Source organism: Melanerpes formicivorus, unplaced genomic scaffold (genome assembly GCF_026170545.1).
Source record: "Melanerpes formicivorus ecotype bairdi unplaced genomic scaffold, bMelFor1.0.p_v2 SCAF_12, whole genome shotgun sequence".
Lineage (NCBI taxonomy): Eukaryota > Metazoa > Chordata > Aves > Piciformes > Picidae > Melanerpes > Melanerpes formicivorus.
The window spans coordinates 11742014-11756862 of record NW_027142364.1 but is presented as its reverse complement, the minus strand read 5'-3'; the positions used below and the strand labels follow the sequence as shown (position 1 = coordinate 11756862).

The 14849-nt window shown below is 41.6% G+C and overlaps 1 protein-coding gene and 1 long non-coding RNA gene across 8 annotated transcripts in view; one reads left to right on the top strand and one right to left on the bottom strand.

Annotated features, from left to right (window-relative positions):
- Positions 1-14849, bottom strand: part of STAG1 (STAG1 cohesin complex component) — a 178718-nt gene that overhangs the window by 18937 nt on the left and 144932 nt on the right. For all 6 annotated transcript variants that reach the window (XM_068145373.1, XM_068145377.1, XM_068145378.1 and 3 more), the window contains 3 exons: positions 7746-7838; positions 3110-3284; positions 890-1029 (listed from right to left, as the gene is read on the bottom strand). In XM_068145373.1, the coding sequence (XP_068001474.1) occupies positions 890-1029; positions 3110-3284; positions 7746-7838 (408 nt within the window). The remainder of the gene's footprint in view (positions 1-889; positions 1030-3109; positions 3285-7745; positions 7839-14849) is intronic.
- LOC137444545 (uncharacterized) lies at positions 257-13707 on the top strand. Of its 2 annotated transcripts, none has more exons than XR_010988187.1 (3): positions 257-469; positions 3085-3323; positions 12626-13707. It is a non-coding gene; the product is annotated as an uncharacterized lncRNA (long non-coding RNA). The 2 variants fall into 2 exon arrangements; XR_010988188.1 differs by lacking the exon at positions 12626-13707 and adding an exon at positions 5695-6768.

Here is a 14849-nt window from a genome sequence, read left to right as displayed (position 1 = left end):
GAAAGAAGACCACCAACCTTGAGCAGCAGGCAGGAAACTTAACTTTAATTATGACAGCTTCAGTTTGAAATTCCTGCTCTGGAAAAGAATCCCTAAGCAAGAATAACCCTGAGCAGCCACCACACTGATGGCTGGGGATTTTATTGTACTGTGTACTCCTCATGAGGATGAGAAGGATTTAGAATTCAGCCCTTTCACATCAACATCTCAAACACTGTCTATAGTAAAGGGCTTGCTCCCCACTCTGTCCTCCACTTTTGCCTCCTTGATTGTCATCTCTGTGGTGACTAATCCCTTACAGAGAGACAGATGAGGTACACTTGGCAATCTGATGCCATCTGAGATTTGTGTGGCTTGGCAGTGTCAGGGCTGATGATCTGCCAGTTTTCTGGCAGGTACAGAGTGCAGTGGTTGCTGAGTGGCAAGTCCTTCTGAACTGTGTTGGGCCCAAGTACTGCATGGAACCAAGGTAGGTTGCTAAGACATTCAGTTGATGCTTTTTTTAATGCTTTCCTGTTCAAAACAATCTTTTATCATAAGACCCCCTGCTTCTTTATGGCAAGCTCCAAGACTCCCAGTGAAATATGACTTTCAACAGATAGCTGTTACTATGAATTCTAGGATTTGAGAAGCAAGGTAAGAAAATCCCTGTCGAGGGGAGCCTCTCTGGAAGGACTCAGCATGTTTTAGGACCAGCTTTAATAAGGCACTCCTGTGACACAGGCTAGGAAGCTCAGAGCTTACTGCTTCACAGTGGCAAGTGTAATTTAGAAAGGAAAAAATATGACAAAAAGTCAAAAAAGGCTGAAAAAGCTTTCAAAAGTGCTCGACCTTTAACTACTGCACTGACAGGCTATGTTCAGGAAGAGGAGAATACACAGAGCTGTACCTTCATATAGTGTTTGAAGATATCCGCTGCTGCGTGCATGTCCACAATGTCATAAATTATGAGCTTGCTAAAAGCAGCCAAAAGGTTTCTTCTCTTATGTAAAGCTTCTATTTTGTTAGCTTCATCTTCTTCATCTCCCTCTGAAATCATCATCAACAAAAGGTTTATAACTAATTGCTATGCTCTACAGCAACCTTACCAAAGAGCAACTCGGAAAAAAAAATCAATTCATTAATATGAAACAAGGATTGGCACAGGAAAAGCTGCAGTGAAAGGTGATAATTCTTGAGTCCTGTCTATGTTTGGACTTGCAGGAAAGTTCAGGAACATGACACAGCCTTGCCTAAAGATGCTATTTATAGTCCCGAGTAGGTCCTGAACATAATCCACATGGAAATGATTGCAAGTTTTCTTTATCCTTTGACTCACTGAATACTTTTTGCTTAAGTTCTGAAACATGAGACATTGGAGATGCTTGATTAACATGACTGAACTATAAGTATTTCACCCAAGGAAATTCAGAAGCAGCACTATTTCTACTGCATGCCTTGGATATTCATGTCACATATGGAATTGATCGCTCTAAAATCTCAATAACAGCAGGAAGTAAAATTCAGTTGTAAGAAACATTAACAATGAATGACAATGTCATAATAAATACATATAAAAGCATATTTCACAACTCTGAGGAAATGAAATCAGCCATAACAGTCATGATGACAGTAAATATTCTGTGGTGTTTAGAAGAGCTTATTCTTGGAGGAAATCTTCTTCCAGCCAATTTGAAGAAATACTAGAGTCTCTACAGAGCCACAGCACCTAAGTCACATATTTGATCACAGGAAATCTCTTACAAGCAGGGGAGTTGACTCTGAATATCCATGTGCATTTTAATCCTGAGATGCTTTAACCCACAGCAATGAAGCCCATTAGCAAAGTCTCCTCCCTGCTCCTTTTCTTAATTTATTATTACTGACATGTGCTGAATCACAAAGATTATAAACGGTCTGACTTCATGGAGTCAGCATAGCACTAGGGAACGGAGATTACATACAAAGTACTAATCCACCTTTTTGCTCTTCCCAGTCCAATCACAGGATGTGAAAAGAACAGCAATTTTCCTAAAATCTACCTTTAGTGTATATTGAACTTACAAAGTATGATTAACTGTGTATAGATCTCTGGTGAAGGTGTGTTTCAGGTCTTCTTCCCAGGAATCCTTAAAGAGATACCTAACAAAAACACTAGCTACTGAGGAGCCAGAAAACTGAAAGCACCTTCAGAACACAAATACATTCCCTGAGACCTTAGTTCAGATACTGCTGTCTTAGAAGAGCTAAAATAGCACCTGTGTGTCATGCTAACATACAGGTAACTGAGTACAGCGGAAATGTGCCAAAAAGAGTACTAGAGTGTGCACTCAGCTGCTCCTTCACAAAGTTTGACTATCTGGCACTCCATATCTTGTCCAAATCTATTTAGGATTCAGAAACTGGGTACCTCTGTCCTTGCATTTAGGCATCTCTATCACACACCAACAGCAGCAAGTTATTTAACACCAGACCTAAAATACTGCCTCTACTTGACTGAAAGCCAAAAATCTCAGGTCATTCTTGTGAGAAGGTAGAGATGGGGTCACCTCAAACAGATGCCTAGGAGAGGGAAAGGAAGAAAGTGAGCACACAGGATAATTTCCCCCAAGTACTCTTTCTAGTCTCCAACCAAATCAACAATGTTCTGAGCTTGGTTTGACTATTTTGGGAGAGGAGAAGCAGCGGAGTTTATTTAGTGTTTCTTCAGACTTTCTTTGCTGGTGAGGTTTGCCTTCAGGATCCTCTTTAGTAACCCTAAAGGATTTCTCTTCTATGTACTGTTTCAGCAAACTTCTGCCCTTGAAGCCACGTCAACTAAAGTCTGCTGATGAGCAACTGTACTGGTTTGGAAATAAATAGAGACTTATAGCATGTAGCTATAGGCCACTCCCAAGTCTTCTGAAAACATCTTGTTTTTATGAAGTGAACTTTAGAAGTGCTTAGTCTTCTTTAGCACATGTAGTACCGAATATCGAGTATTTCATAGCCACATCTCCCAAAAATAAAGAAGGAATAATTCTGAAACCATTTGAGCAAACCACAGACTGAAAATTCTGTTTTCTTCTTTCTTCTGTGTCTGTTATTGCAAAACCCCAAAACAAGTAGTAAACATGAAAGCTGAACGTACCCATGCTCTGGTTTTCATCATCTTGGTCAATAAAGACATGGTCCATCACAAAACTGAGAAGTTCTGACTGGAGGCCAGAATCTGGATTAAACACCAAAGGCTGAAGACCTTCTCGACCTCCAGTCATCAGCTGATGACTAAAAATCATCAGGAGATCACAGAGTAGCATGAAAGCCTAAAACACAAGAAACAATGACTGAAGTAAGAAGCCTAAGTAAGTAAAAAATAAAATACCATTTATCTAATTTCTAGATATCCCCTGCTATTGTTGACTGTCCCTTTTAACTATATTCAGTTGTAGTTTTGTGTGTGCACTGTGAATAGTGTTCATAAGGGGTTCCCCTAACCTTATAATGTTATTCCTATGATTCCTGTGTAGGAACTGTGTTTACTACCTGTTGATTTCTAGGATGAGCCATACGAAACTTCCATTTCTTCTCTATGAGAAGAACTCTAAGTCTACCTCTGATCCAAGGACTGTAGTAAAGAAAAAAACCAAAACACCTCTTTTGATAAAAAGTGAAAAAGCACAAAGATGAGGTAAATTATGAGAGAAAATCCAGGCTCAGTCACTGTCAGATCCCAAAAATGCAAGACAGAGCTGTAAGCAAAGAAATTCTTGCAGAATTTCATCAACAAGTCTCTGCAAAACGAATCAAGTAACTGCACAGCTTTTCAAATCCAGATGAAAAACAACCAGGGCAGAATTTTCAATGATTTATGCTTGTTAATATATCCTCATTACCTGGGAACAGAGAAACAAGGCAGCTATTCCTAGCTTTGTTTCTTTCAGGGGCTCATCTGTGCATTCTAGTGCAGGAGAGTAACACTATTTTCCCTGTGGCTTATGTCAGTGTCAAATCCAGCTGTATCCATTTGCATTACTTTCAACACCTGAGCAACCTTCAAAATGTACTTTTTAATCATCTCAGCTTCTCTATTTTTACCTTCAAAGAGGGCAAGGTTCAAAGTATGAAAGTGTATTAAAAGAATCCTGTAAGATCTATGCTGGATGTACTGCCTCTTCCCCCAGAAGCCTGCAAGTCCTACTCAGGGCTGTGTGAATCACCACTCCATGCAGGTGATAGCCCAGAGGCATTTTCAGCGGAAGAGAGATTGCAGAACAGCTCTGACAGAGCCAGCATCAGCTTTCATTCCATCCTGTATTCCCTTCTACAAACAGCCCAGCAGAAAGAGAGTTAAACGTACTTTCAAACATATTTTTGAACTGAGCCTAAAGAAAAATAGTGAATGAGAGCAATTTGGTTTGCAACCTTTCAACACGAAATCTTTGTGAATGCTGAACATCACAGCAACTTACTTATTTCTTGGGGTAAAATCTGAGCTGCACCCAGACAAGAACAAAATGCAAATCACTGTAAACTATCTCCTACTTAGACTTTGGAAACATGCCACTAGTTGGGATTTTTTTCCACTGGGTCCAAAAAAGTTGTGATTCATTTCAGTGATGATTTCACCTGCTCTAAACTCCTTTGACACTGAGCAGAAATTAAGCTCAGCCTCTTAGAAAAAAAAAAAGAGGCATATGAATTATGCACTGAAAATGTTTATTTCTGCCTAATAAAAAGACAGCAGAGGACTGAGATAGAGATGGCTATTTATTATAGATGTAGCTAGTCACAGGAGATTTGTTTAATTCAAACAGCCTAGGAAAATTGGAAACGTTTGAATCCTGTTTGTAGAAGAGTTTAGTATGTTTTTCCTTCCTTTGATCTTCTCTGGAAATAACGTAGAGATTGAGAATCACATACAACAGGGAGACAATACAATTCACAGAGAACTCTCAAGGAAATGTAAAACAAAAAACCCAAAGTATCAAGAAGCAGAAATACACTTTCAAAGGAAGAAAATTAAAAAGAGCACAGGAGTTTTAGTTGGAAGGAACCTCTGGAGTCTCCAGTCCAACCTACTTTGATTGGGACATTTGCTGTCTCTAGGTCTGGTTGGTCATGGCTTTGTCTACCTGAGGCTTGAAAGCTTCTACAGAACTGTGAACTGTAAAGGACCTCCTAAAAAAAAATCTTTAAATTACCAATGGAAAAAAAAAAAGTGGCCACTAATAATAAAATAAAAGCTTGTTAATATATATCAAGAACAAAACCACTGAAGCAATGGGAAGGAACGTTTACCATTTGTTGATGCAGAAAAGACCTTAGTGCTGGCTTAAACTAGAATGGTGAAATCTGCTGGAGGACAATGACATGGCAGAATCTTTTAAAAATACATAAACTAGTGACATCCCTGAGCCTTTAATATTTATCAGCTTACAGAACATAGTGAAATGCCAAGCAGAGCTATCTTAAAAAAACCCAACAACAACCTGTCTTTTTGAGGAGTATTTTATCTGTTCAAATCCACAGACATAAACCACAGGCCAGTTAGTTGCAGTCTCTTGGGAGGTCTGGTAGAAAGGCAGTTTGTAGACAAGGAAAAGATGTCAACAGACTCAATATGAATAAGCTTATATTCATAAAGTCTCAGTAAACAAACCAGCTACTGGTTTTTTTTTTCAGAGACTCTGAATTATTCCAACAAGCCCTTTGATTTAATTTATTTTATTTCAGTTTCTGGTGGACAACAGGATGACCACGAGCCAGCAATGTGCCCTCTTGGCCAAGAAGGCCAATGGTATCCTGGGTTGCATAAAGAAGAGTGTGGCCAGCAGGTCAAGGGAGGTTCTCCTCCTCTACCCTGGTGAAGCCTCATCTGGAGTACTGTGCCCAGTTCTGGGCTCCCCAGTTGTGTAGACATGCCACTTTGGGACATGGTCAAGTGGGCATGGTGGTGTTGGGTTGACAATTGGACTTGACAATCTTAGAGGTCTCTTCCAACTGAAATGATTCTATGATTCTAAATTCAAGAATAGGGAACTGCTTGAGACAATGCAGTGAAGGGCTACAAAGATGGTTAGGGAACTGGAATTTCTCTTTTTGAAGAAAGGCTGAGGGACTTGGGGCCCTTTTAAGCCCAGAGAAGACTGAGGCGGCATTTTATCAGTGCTTACAAATACTTCGAGGGTGGGTGCCAGGAGGATGGGGCCAGTCTTTCTTCAGTGCTGCCCAGTGACAGGACAAGAAGCACTGTCAACAAACGGGAACACAGGAAGTTCCAGGTAAACGTGAGGAGGAACTTCTTTGAGAGTGCTGGAGCACTGGAACAGGCTGCTCAGAGAGGTTGTGGAGTCTCTGTTTAAAACCTCCTTGGACACATTCCTGTGCATCCTGCTCTAGGTGACCCTGTTCTGGCAGTGTACTACTAGATGATCTCCAGAGGCACCTTCCAAGCCCTATCACACTGGGATTCTAAATACGTATAAGCAGGAGCTTCCCACACCATGCACATGTGGCTCTCCAAAAAGCTAAACCAAAGAATAGGATAACTACACTGAACCATAAACCAGTCTGAACCTTATTATTCCCTCATATTTCATTTCAGCAACCTAAGCTCTGAAGGTTATATTGATGAGAATCCAAAACCCCTCCAGATCTTGGTATTTCTATAATGAAGACACTGTTTAAATAGATACTTCACTCCCAAGGAGACATACCTCCTTGTGAAGTGATGTTTTTTGCACAGTGTGAGAGGGCACTATGTTCCTCAGTGTTATTCAGAGTATCTTTATAAAATAAACCAACTGTTTTTTTCTGCTAGTAGTATGATCTGTACTGCGAGAAGCCTCAGCTTGCTCTCATTAACTACAGCGACACAGGTACGATAATTAGTATTTGCCATTACGTGTCACTGAAATATTACACTAATGAAATATCAAGGCTGCAGGCACTTACTTTTGGCAGGAGAGCAGTCACTCTAGACTCCCTGTTAGTCAATAACAGTGGGAAAAACCTTAGAAATGTTAAGATTCAGCCCATTTGAGGTCTCAATCACCCTCTAAAAGTGCCTACTTCTTCTATTAATATAGTAAGTGTCTAAAGGAACAGCTTTTACTTTAGGTGATTGAGTTAGAGCCTAAGCAGCCAGGAAATCTTCATTGTTATGTCAAAAGTTGCTGTGCTTTGCAGGTGCTCTGAAAACAGCTCCTGTGGTGGAGTGTTTATTTAGACAGTTTTCTTTAGACAGAAATCATCACAGGATGATTAAGGGACCTGAACATCTCCCCTATGTAGAAAGACTGAGAGAACTGGGACTGTTTAGCCTTGAGGAGAGAAGGCTGAGAGGGAATCTTATTAATGTCTGTAAATATCTGAGGGGTGGGTGCCAAGATGAAGGTGCCAGGCTCTTTTAGGTAGTGTCCAGTGATAGGACAAGGAACAGAACATGCAAACTAGAACACAGGAGATTCCACCTCAACATGAGGAGACACTTCTTTACAGTGAGGCTGGTGGAGCACTGGAGCAGGCTGTCCAGAGAGGTTTTGGAGTCTCCTTCTCTGGAGACCTTCAAAAGCTGCCTGGATGCGTTCCTGTGCACCCAGTCCTAGGTGATCCTGCTTTGGCCCGGGGGTTGGACTGGAAGATCTCTAGAGATCCCTTCCAACATCTACCACTCTGATTCTATGACTCTAAGGCACAGATGATTCAATACGGTGTCATCTTGAGTTTTATTAGAAGGAAATATTCACACTTTTCTAGAAGTGTGTGAGAGACGTTTCCTTTACCTGCTCTTTGACTGGAGTGTTGACATTCGACAGACACTGCTGGCAGACAGCCAGGAAGGATTTCACAGTTTTCCTCAAGACCAGCAAGTCCTCCTAGAATAAATGTTGAAAAAGGAAAATACAGATCTGTGTTAATAAAAGGTGGCTAGGAAAAAGTAAAATAAAAATATGGCAATTAAATACAGTTCATCCTATAACCTAGCCAAACAGATAAAGGTTGTGGAAAAATGTTATTCCCATGACCCAAAGCTTCCCTGTAATAAATGATATTACTAAGCCAATGCATTCCTGAATTAAGTGATCTGTATTTTATATTGAATGCAAACTGCAAGTGTTTTGGAACAAAACATTGAATTACATCAAGGCTAGCCTACTTGGTGCTTTATAAAGAATTCTGTACTTGGATAAATCAATATCAACAAAGAATCAAACAATGGAACATGCTCCCCCGAGATGTAGTTAAATTCCCATCCCTGGAGGTGTTTAAAGATGCAGAGGTGGGGTGCTGAGGGACCAGACTTGGCAGAACTAGATACTGGTTGGACTCAATGATCTTAAAGGTCTTTTCCCCCACAAACAATTCCATGATTCTAAGAAAAATACCAGTGAATGTCTCAAGTTCAGCAGAAGCATGACCCTAACTGCTCTAGACATGGGAAACATGAAGGCAAATCACAGAAATCTGGCGAGCTGTGGAAGATGGAGGGAAGCTTGTTGATCCACAATGAAAAGGATTTGTGGGTGGAAAAGATAAATGAATGACTGCTCTTGATCACCTGGATCTAGAGCCAACTGACACATATTTTACATGTGGGATGAGGAATTTGTGTTGGCTTCAAGTTTTGTGACAAGGGCTGGCTCTGTCAGCACTGACTGGTAGCTTCTGCTACTCTGCATTGGCCAAGCGACACAAGCACCTGCTTCTGCCCTCTGGCCCTGACTCCCTGTCCCAGCACTCACTTCTCCTGTACCACCAGCTGCTCTGCTAGGGCCCCATAGACAACACCACTTCTCACATGCACTTGAGACTATTGCTTGAAAGACCCTTCCCAGCATTCACCATCACTGCTGCATGTAGAGAAGGGATTATATCAGCCATTAATTCACACAGAAACTGCTGGCCTACTGCTCCTGCTGACTTTCCTCTACAACCTCTATCTGCCTTCAAGTGGGAGACAGTGTGTAAGAGCAGCACGCTCCAGAGAGCATCCAACCTAAACCTAAGGAATCTGCACACAACATTTGCCTTGCTAAAAATTCCAGTTTGTAGTTATGCTGGCTGTTCAGTCCATGTGTCTCATTTCTAGTTTTAGCTTTTCGGATTGCTTCCTATCATAAGATCTTGTTATTCTTTGTTTACTGAGAAGCCTTTTTGTGATCCATATGTTCTTCCTCTACTGGTTCACAACAGAAGGCAGGTCTGCAAGCGTGCTGAAGCACCCCAAGTGTTCCTGAATCTCTGAACCTCTTACAATTTTCAGTAGTGTGAGTCATGCTGTCTCTGAACATGAGCCAGCAGTGTGTTCAGATGGCCAATAAGGCAAACAGCATCCTGGCCTGTATTCAGAATAGTGTGGCCAGAAACACCAGGGCAGTGATTGTCACTCTGTACTAAGTACTGGTGAGGCTGCACCTCAAATACTGTGCTCAGTTTTGGAGCCTTTGTTCTTGCAGTGACAAGAAAGACATCGAAAGGCTGGAGTGGGTCCAGGGAAGAGCAATGTAGCTTGTGAGGGGTCTGGAGAACAGGTCTTGTGAGGAGCAGCTGAAGGAACTAGGGTTGTTTAGTCTGGAGAAAAGGAGGCCGAGGGAAGACCTACTTGCTCTCTACAACTCCCTGAAAGGAGGCTGGAGTGAGGTGGGTGTTGGTCTCTTCTCCCTAGTATCAAATGCAACCACCAACAGAACAAGAGAACACAGTCTCAAGCTGCACCAGGGAAGGTTTAGGCTGGATGTTAGGAAGAAGTTCTTCACAGAAAGAGTGATTGGCCATTGGAATGGGCTGCCCAGGGAGGTGGTGGAGTCACCATCACTGGAAGTGTGTAAAAAGAGACTGGATGAGGCACTTGGTGCCATGGTTTAGTTGATTAGATGGTGTTGGGTGATAGGTTGGACTTGATGATCTCACAGGTCTTTTCCAACCTGTTTAATTCTATTCTATTGTAAGTGATTCTGTAATATGGACACTGAAGGTCTATGAGCTATCTCACCTTCCTACTCCGAATAGATGACACAACCAAGGATCCCTTGGGCCACCACATTACCCTGCTATTACATGATCTGTAAGACAGCTCTGCTCTGTTCCAAGTCACAGCTTTCCACTGATCTTGTTCCCAGATATCAGCCTTCCATCTGGCAGCATTAAAATGTCTCTGTTTTTTCAGTTGTACTTTGTTTACACTGAGCTATACCATCCACATTTTACTTTCCCTGATGGTAAAAATAACCAGTTTTAGGTGGAGAATGGATTTTTCCTGTAACACATCACAGGCAATCCCATTGTGTGATGATTTCCCACTTACAGCTTTTTTTTTTTTCTAATATATTATTCAGCTTTGAGCTACTGAATATGAATTACATTACATCCACACATTCACCTGCCAGGCAATGGGATAATAATGTCTCACAGAAACTGGCATGTCAGCTGGTTTCCTTATCAGAACAAAAATGTAATCTTCCAAAGAACAAATGTATGCCTGCCTTCCAGTCTTATCTCTTGGCCATGTTTGATCTGCCCTTCAGCCTTGTACTGACTGGTGTTAGCAGCCAGTCCACGATTTTACCTGAGATTGGTGCAAGGCTTTATCAGTTCACCGTTACATAACATCCCCGATTTACAACTTTAAACACTGGGATTACAACCACTTTAATAACTTCCTACTTTCTATCACAATTATCTTCCCTTTAGGTGTTAATTAATTCAACAAAGAAACTAAACCTTACCAAAAATCCTACATAAAGGTTAAAATGTGAATGAGTATGTCTCCCATCTCTCTCTCTGTCAAAGAATGAGGAACACGTAGGCACACACAACTTATTCTCTTGATATCGTGACGGAGATTCATTCTGAAAGTTACAGACAGCAGGAGAAAGCCTGACTGAACAGTGCAGCAAAGCCATCTGGAGCTTTTCTAAATTTGGAAAAATATCCATGCTACTACAGAGTGCTAATTTTTGGCTTTTTTTTCAGGAGAGAAAATAGGGAAGAGGAAAAAAAAAGCTCCTCAGACACAGAGCCAAGGCTCCTGAGGTGTGATCTCCTCATATGCTGGCTTCAGCAGAAAAGCCAGTACACCAAAAAATGCAACTGTCCTCTTGCCTTTTACCCTTTAGGGTAAGCTCATGGGGTTGCACTATGATCAGGGTAAAAATAATACTCCCTTGAACTGCACAGCAAAATATCTGCAAGTTTGAATTAGGAAATTAAGTATCTTCAAATTTATGAGGAGGAGATTCTTTACAGTAGAGGGTAGTGAGACACTGGAACAGGTTGCCCAGGGAGGTTGTGGATGCCCTCTCCCTGAAGGTGTTCAAGTCCAGGTTGGACAAGGCCTTGAGCAATCTGGTTTAGTGGAAGATGTCCCTGCCCAGTGATTACATTGTTTAAACCCCTCTTTAAATTCTCTCTACTAATTCTCCTCTGCCCACTAACCACTTTGGTTGGTCTGGCTGCTGCTCATTCAGAAGTGCTTTGCCTGTTTTGCCTCTGACTGTTTGCTCTAGTCATGCTTTGTTTTTTACTCTTTTAAGATTTTGGACTCCATTCTTCCATGAAGATTTAATTTTCATTACACATACGCAGAGGGCATAGCACAATGCCCCCAAGCACCTGGTTTATTGAATACATGAAGAAACCTACATGGAATCAACAATTCTATAATCTAATCCCCAAGCTTCCTGCCTCAAGGTTACACTTGTTCCCAAAGACAGACAGAAAGAGAACTGTTGCTGATAAACTACCAGCTTCATTTGAAATCATCCTCAAACCCCTATTCATGTGAGGAACAGTTTATCTCCAGGTTAGAACAGAATGCTCCCATAAGTTATACAGTATAAACCACTTCCATTCCAAAACAGGATGCCCAGGGAAGTGGTGGAGTCACCATCCCTGGAGAGGTGTTAAGAAAATGTGCAGACATGGTACTTTAGGACATGGTTTAGTGGGCATGGTGGTGCTGGGTTGAGAGTTGGAATCGATGATCTTAGAAGTCTTTTCCAACCCTAATGATTCTACAATTCTAGGCACACAATGTTGTTTACCACAAAGAGCCCTAGTCTGCCTACCAACAGCCCCTGCAGTCATAGAATCAGAACACACTGGCTTGGAAGGGACATTTAAAGATCATCCAGTCCAGCACCACTGCAGTAAGCACAGACATCCCCAATTAGATAAGGTTGCTCAGAGCCCCATCAAGCCTGATCTTGAATGTCTCCAGGGATGGGGTTTCCACCACCTCCTGCCCACACAACACGTTCCACTACCTTTACAGTAAAGAACTTCTTCCTGAATTCCAACCTAAAACTACCCTTCTCTGTGGCCTCAGACTCCTCTGAACATGTAGAAGAGGAAGACTAAAGACTGGAGCACCAGAGCATGGATATTTCATCCTTACCTGCTGCAACCTTCCTTTCAGTAATCAGACACTGAGATGACTCCATTGGATACCCTTTTCTCCCCACAGACTACCTTGAAAAATAGTTTTGCCCCCACTCTATGCTGTGTTTGATTGGTGGAATCCTTGTTACTGGGCAGAAAATTTGCATTTTCTCGCAAATTGAAATAATCAGTAATTATAATCCTTCTATTACAATGTCTTTGAAACATTTTTATGCTGATATTGCTTCCTTAAGCTCTATGATCAAAACTGTAATCTACACAGGGTATCATACAGTGTGGGAGAATCTGCAGAGCACCCTCTTGGTGACAGCGTGGATAAACAACAGCTGAAGCGATGAGAACATGAGTACAACAGTGCCTGTGAACAGAACACCCCAAACTACCCATTCTGAGGGGGTGTGTGTCTACAAAATGACTATGTCAAGAGAAAAGTTAGCAATGAATTTGCTGAAAATGACCAGGTGAAACAGTAAACAGGAGAAGACCAAGAAACTTTGGAGAATATGAGGAGTCACCTTGTAAAGAAGCATAAAAGCAGCATCAAAAACTGTGAGAATGGAGAGGAACCTCGGGGTGGAATAAAGCAGCACTCAGACCAAGTTAGAGACCCCAGTGCTGCAATTACTGCCTAGGTCTGGTGGCACATCCTCACTGCTGGGAGCCATACATAGCCTGTGTCCATCTGAAGGGCTGTCAGTATGGGGTGCAACATGCAGGAACCTACACTTCAAGGACCTCTGTATGACTGTTGAGTACTTTGGGGAGGGGATCAGAGTAACTTGTAAACAGGGTAGTTTGTAATTTGTAGGTGTTCATTAGCATCATAAAACACACTAACATCCTGGTTCACCTGCTGTAAAGCTACTACTTCTAGTGGAGGTTAATTACGTGCTGTTAATAAATCAGTGAGCTGAGTTGATCCTAATTTGATTAAAACCACAGGATTCAAACAGTTTTTCTCTGCCACACCTCTACAGCCTACAGACCAATACATCTTGCCTCATATAGTCACCCAGTCATAATGCAAACCATGCCCAACAGCTGTAATGTAAAGTCTTTCTCAGAAAGCAATAAACATATGCATGACTCTACCCTGAAACTGACACGCAAAAGCAGTAAGCAATTGTGAGCTCTAATGAAAAGAACTCATTTATTTCTTTCTGGTAGGAAAAAGCCCTTCCCAGAACCTTCCATCCCACCCACAAGATCCCTGAAATAAAGCACACACCTCATGGTTGCAGGGCACGTATGATGATGCTGTAAAACTTGCCCATATATGCCCATTACTACCAAACTCAAACACTTCCTCCCACAGAAGCATTAGCACCCTTGAATCCTGTACTTAACCCCAAAGTGTTAGTAAACTACATCCTGTGCCTTGAATGACTACATGGTAACTAACTAGGTGAAATAGAGCAGCTACTGTGTGCCAGCAGGAACTCATACAAATGCCCCAGCTGGCAGTAGATGAACATTTCTTACAAAGCAGTCTCTCAATCTCTGATCTCTCAGCCTGGATGCTCAAGGGAAATCTAAAAAATCATCTTCTGAACATGAGCCTGGGAACAAAAGCTCATAAATCTAAGGGACACAGACAACCAAGGACTCAGGTTTAATTTTGTGATATAAATTCCCTTCTCCTCATTAGCCTTTCCATCTTCCTTCTCTTCCCCACCATCCAGCTCCCACTTCCCTGCTAGTAACCTTGTACCACCTAGCCTTCCCCTTCTCCCAGCCCCTTCTAAGTACCCATGACCTTGTCCTTTTCTCTCCTGGTTTGCCACACAGAAACCAAGCAACTCTTCTCAGCTTCTTTTTGCTTTGTAATCTTCTCCTTTCATTTCAAACATGAATGGCTTGTGTCTCCAAAAGCCTCCCTAATTTTTACAGCTATGTCTATTAGTCTACTAAAGATACCACTTAAGTCAGCAAATCATCACCTCCCTCTGTCCTTAGATCATTACAGCTAGGGCAAAGTAACACCTGAAGGCTGGATGAAGCTGCATGTTAAATTACTGTCTCAGATGCTTTCCTGTACAAGTCTGGAGGTGTTCAAAAAAAGTGGAAATGAGGCACCTCAGGAGATGGTTTAGCGAGCATGGTGGGTTTGGGTTGATGGTTGGACTTGATGATTTTAAAGGTCTTTTCCAATCTCAATGATTCTATGATTGTTTCTATTCCTATGAACTACACTGACTAGCAGCAATCAGAATAGTGTTAGAAATACATGAAAGAGCAAGGCTATTCTGCATTTCTCTCATAAATCTCTGTTTCCTACAAAAGAATCCTATTTTTAAATAACCTTGAATAAATAAATGTCCTTTGCTGGACATAAAGAAAGACATAAATGTCTTTATCTGGACCATCATGGTAATACTGCAAACAGCAGTCCACTGTTTAATGTTTTGACATCAAATACACAGCTTCTGATCAGGTCCTAGCAGACCCACGCTGGGTATGTTAGTCACTAGCTGTAGTTTATGGTA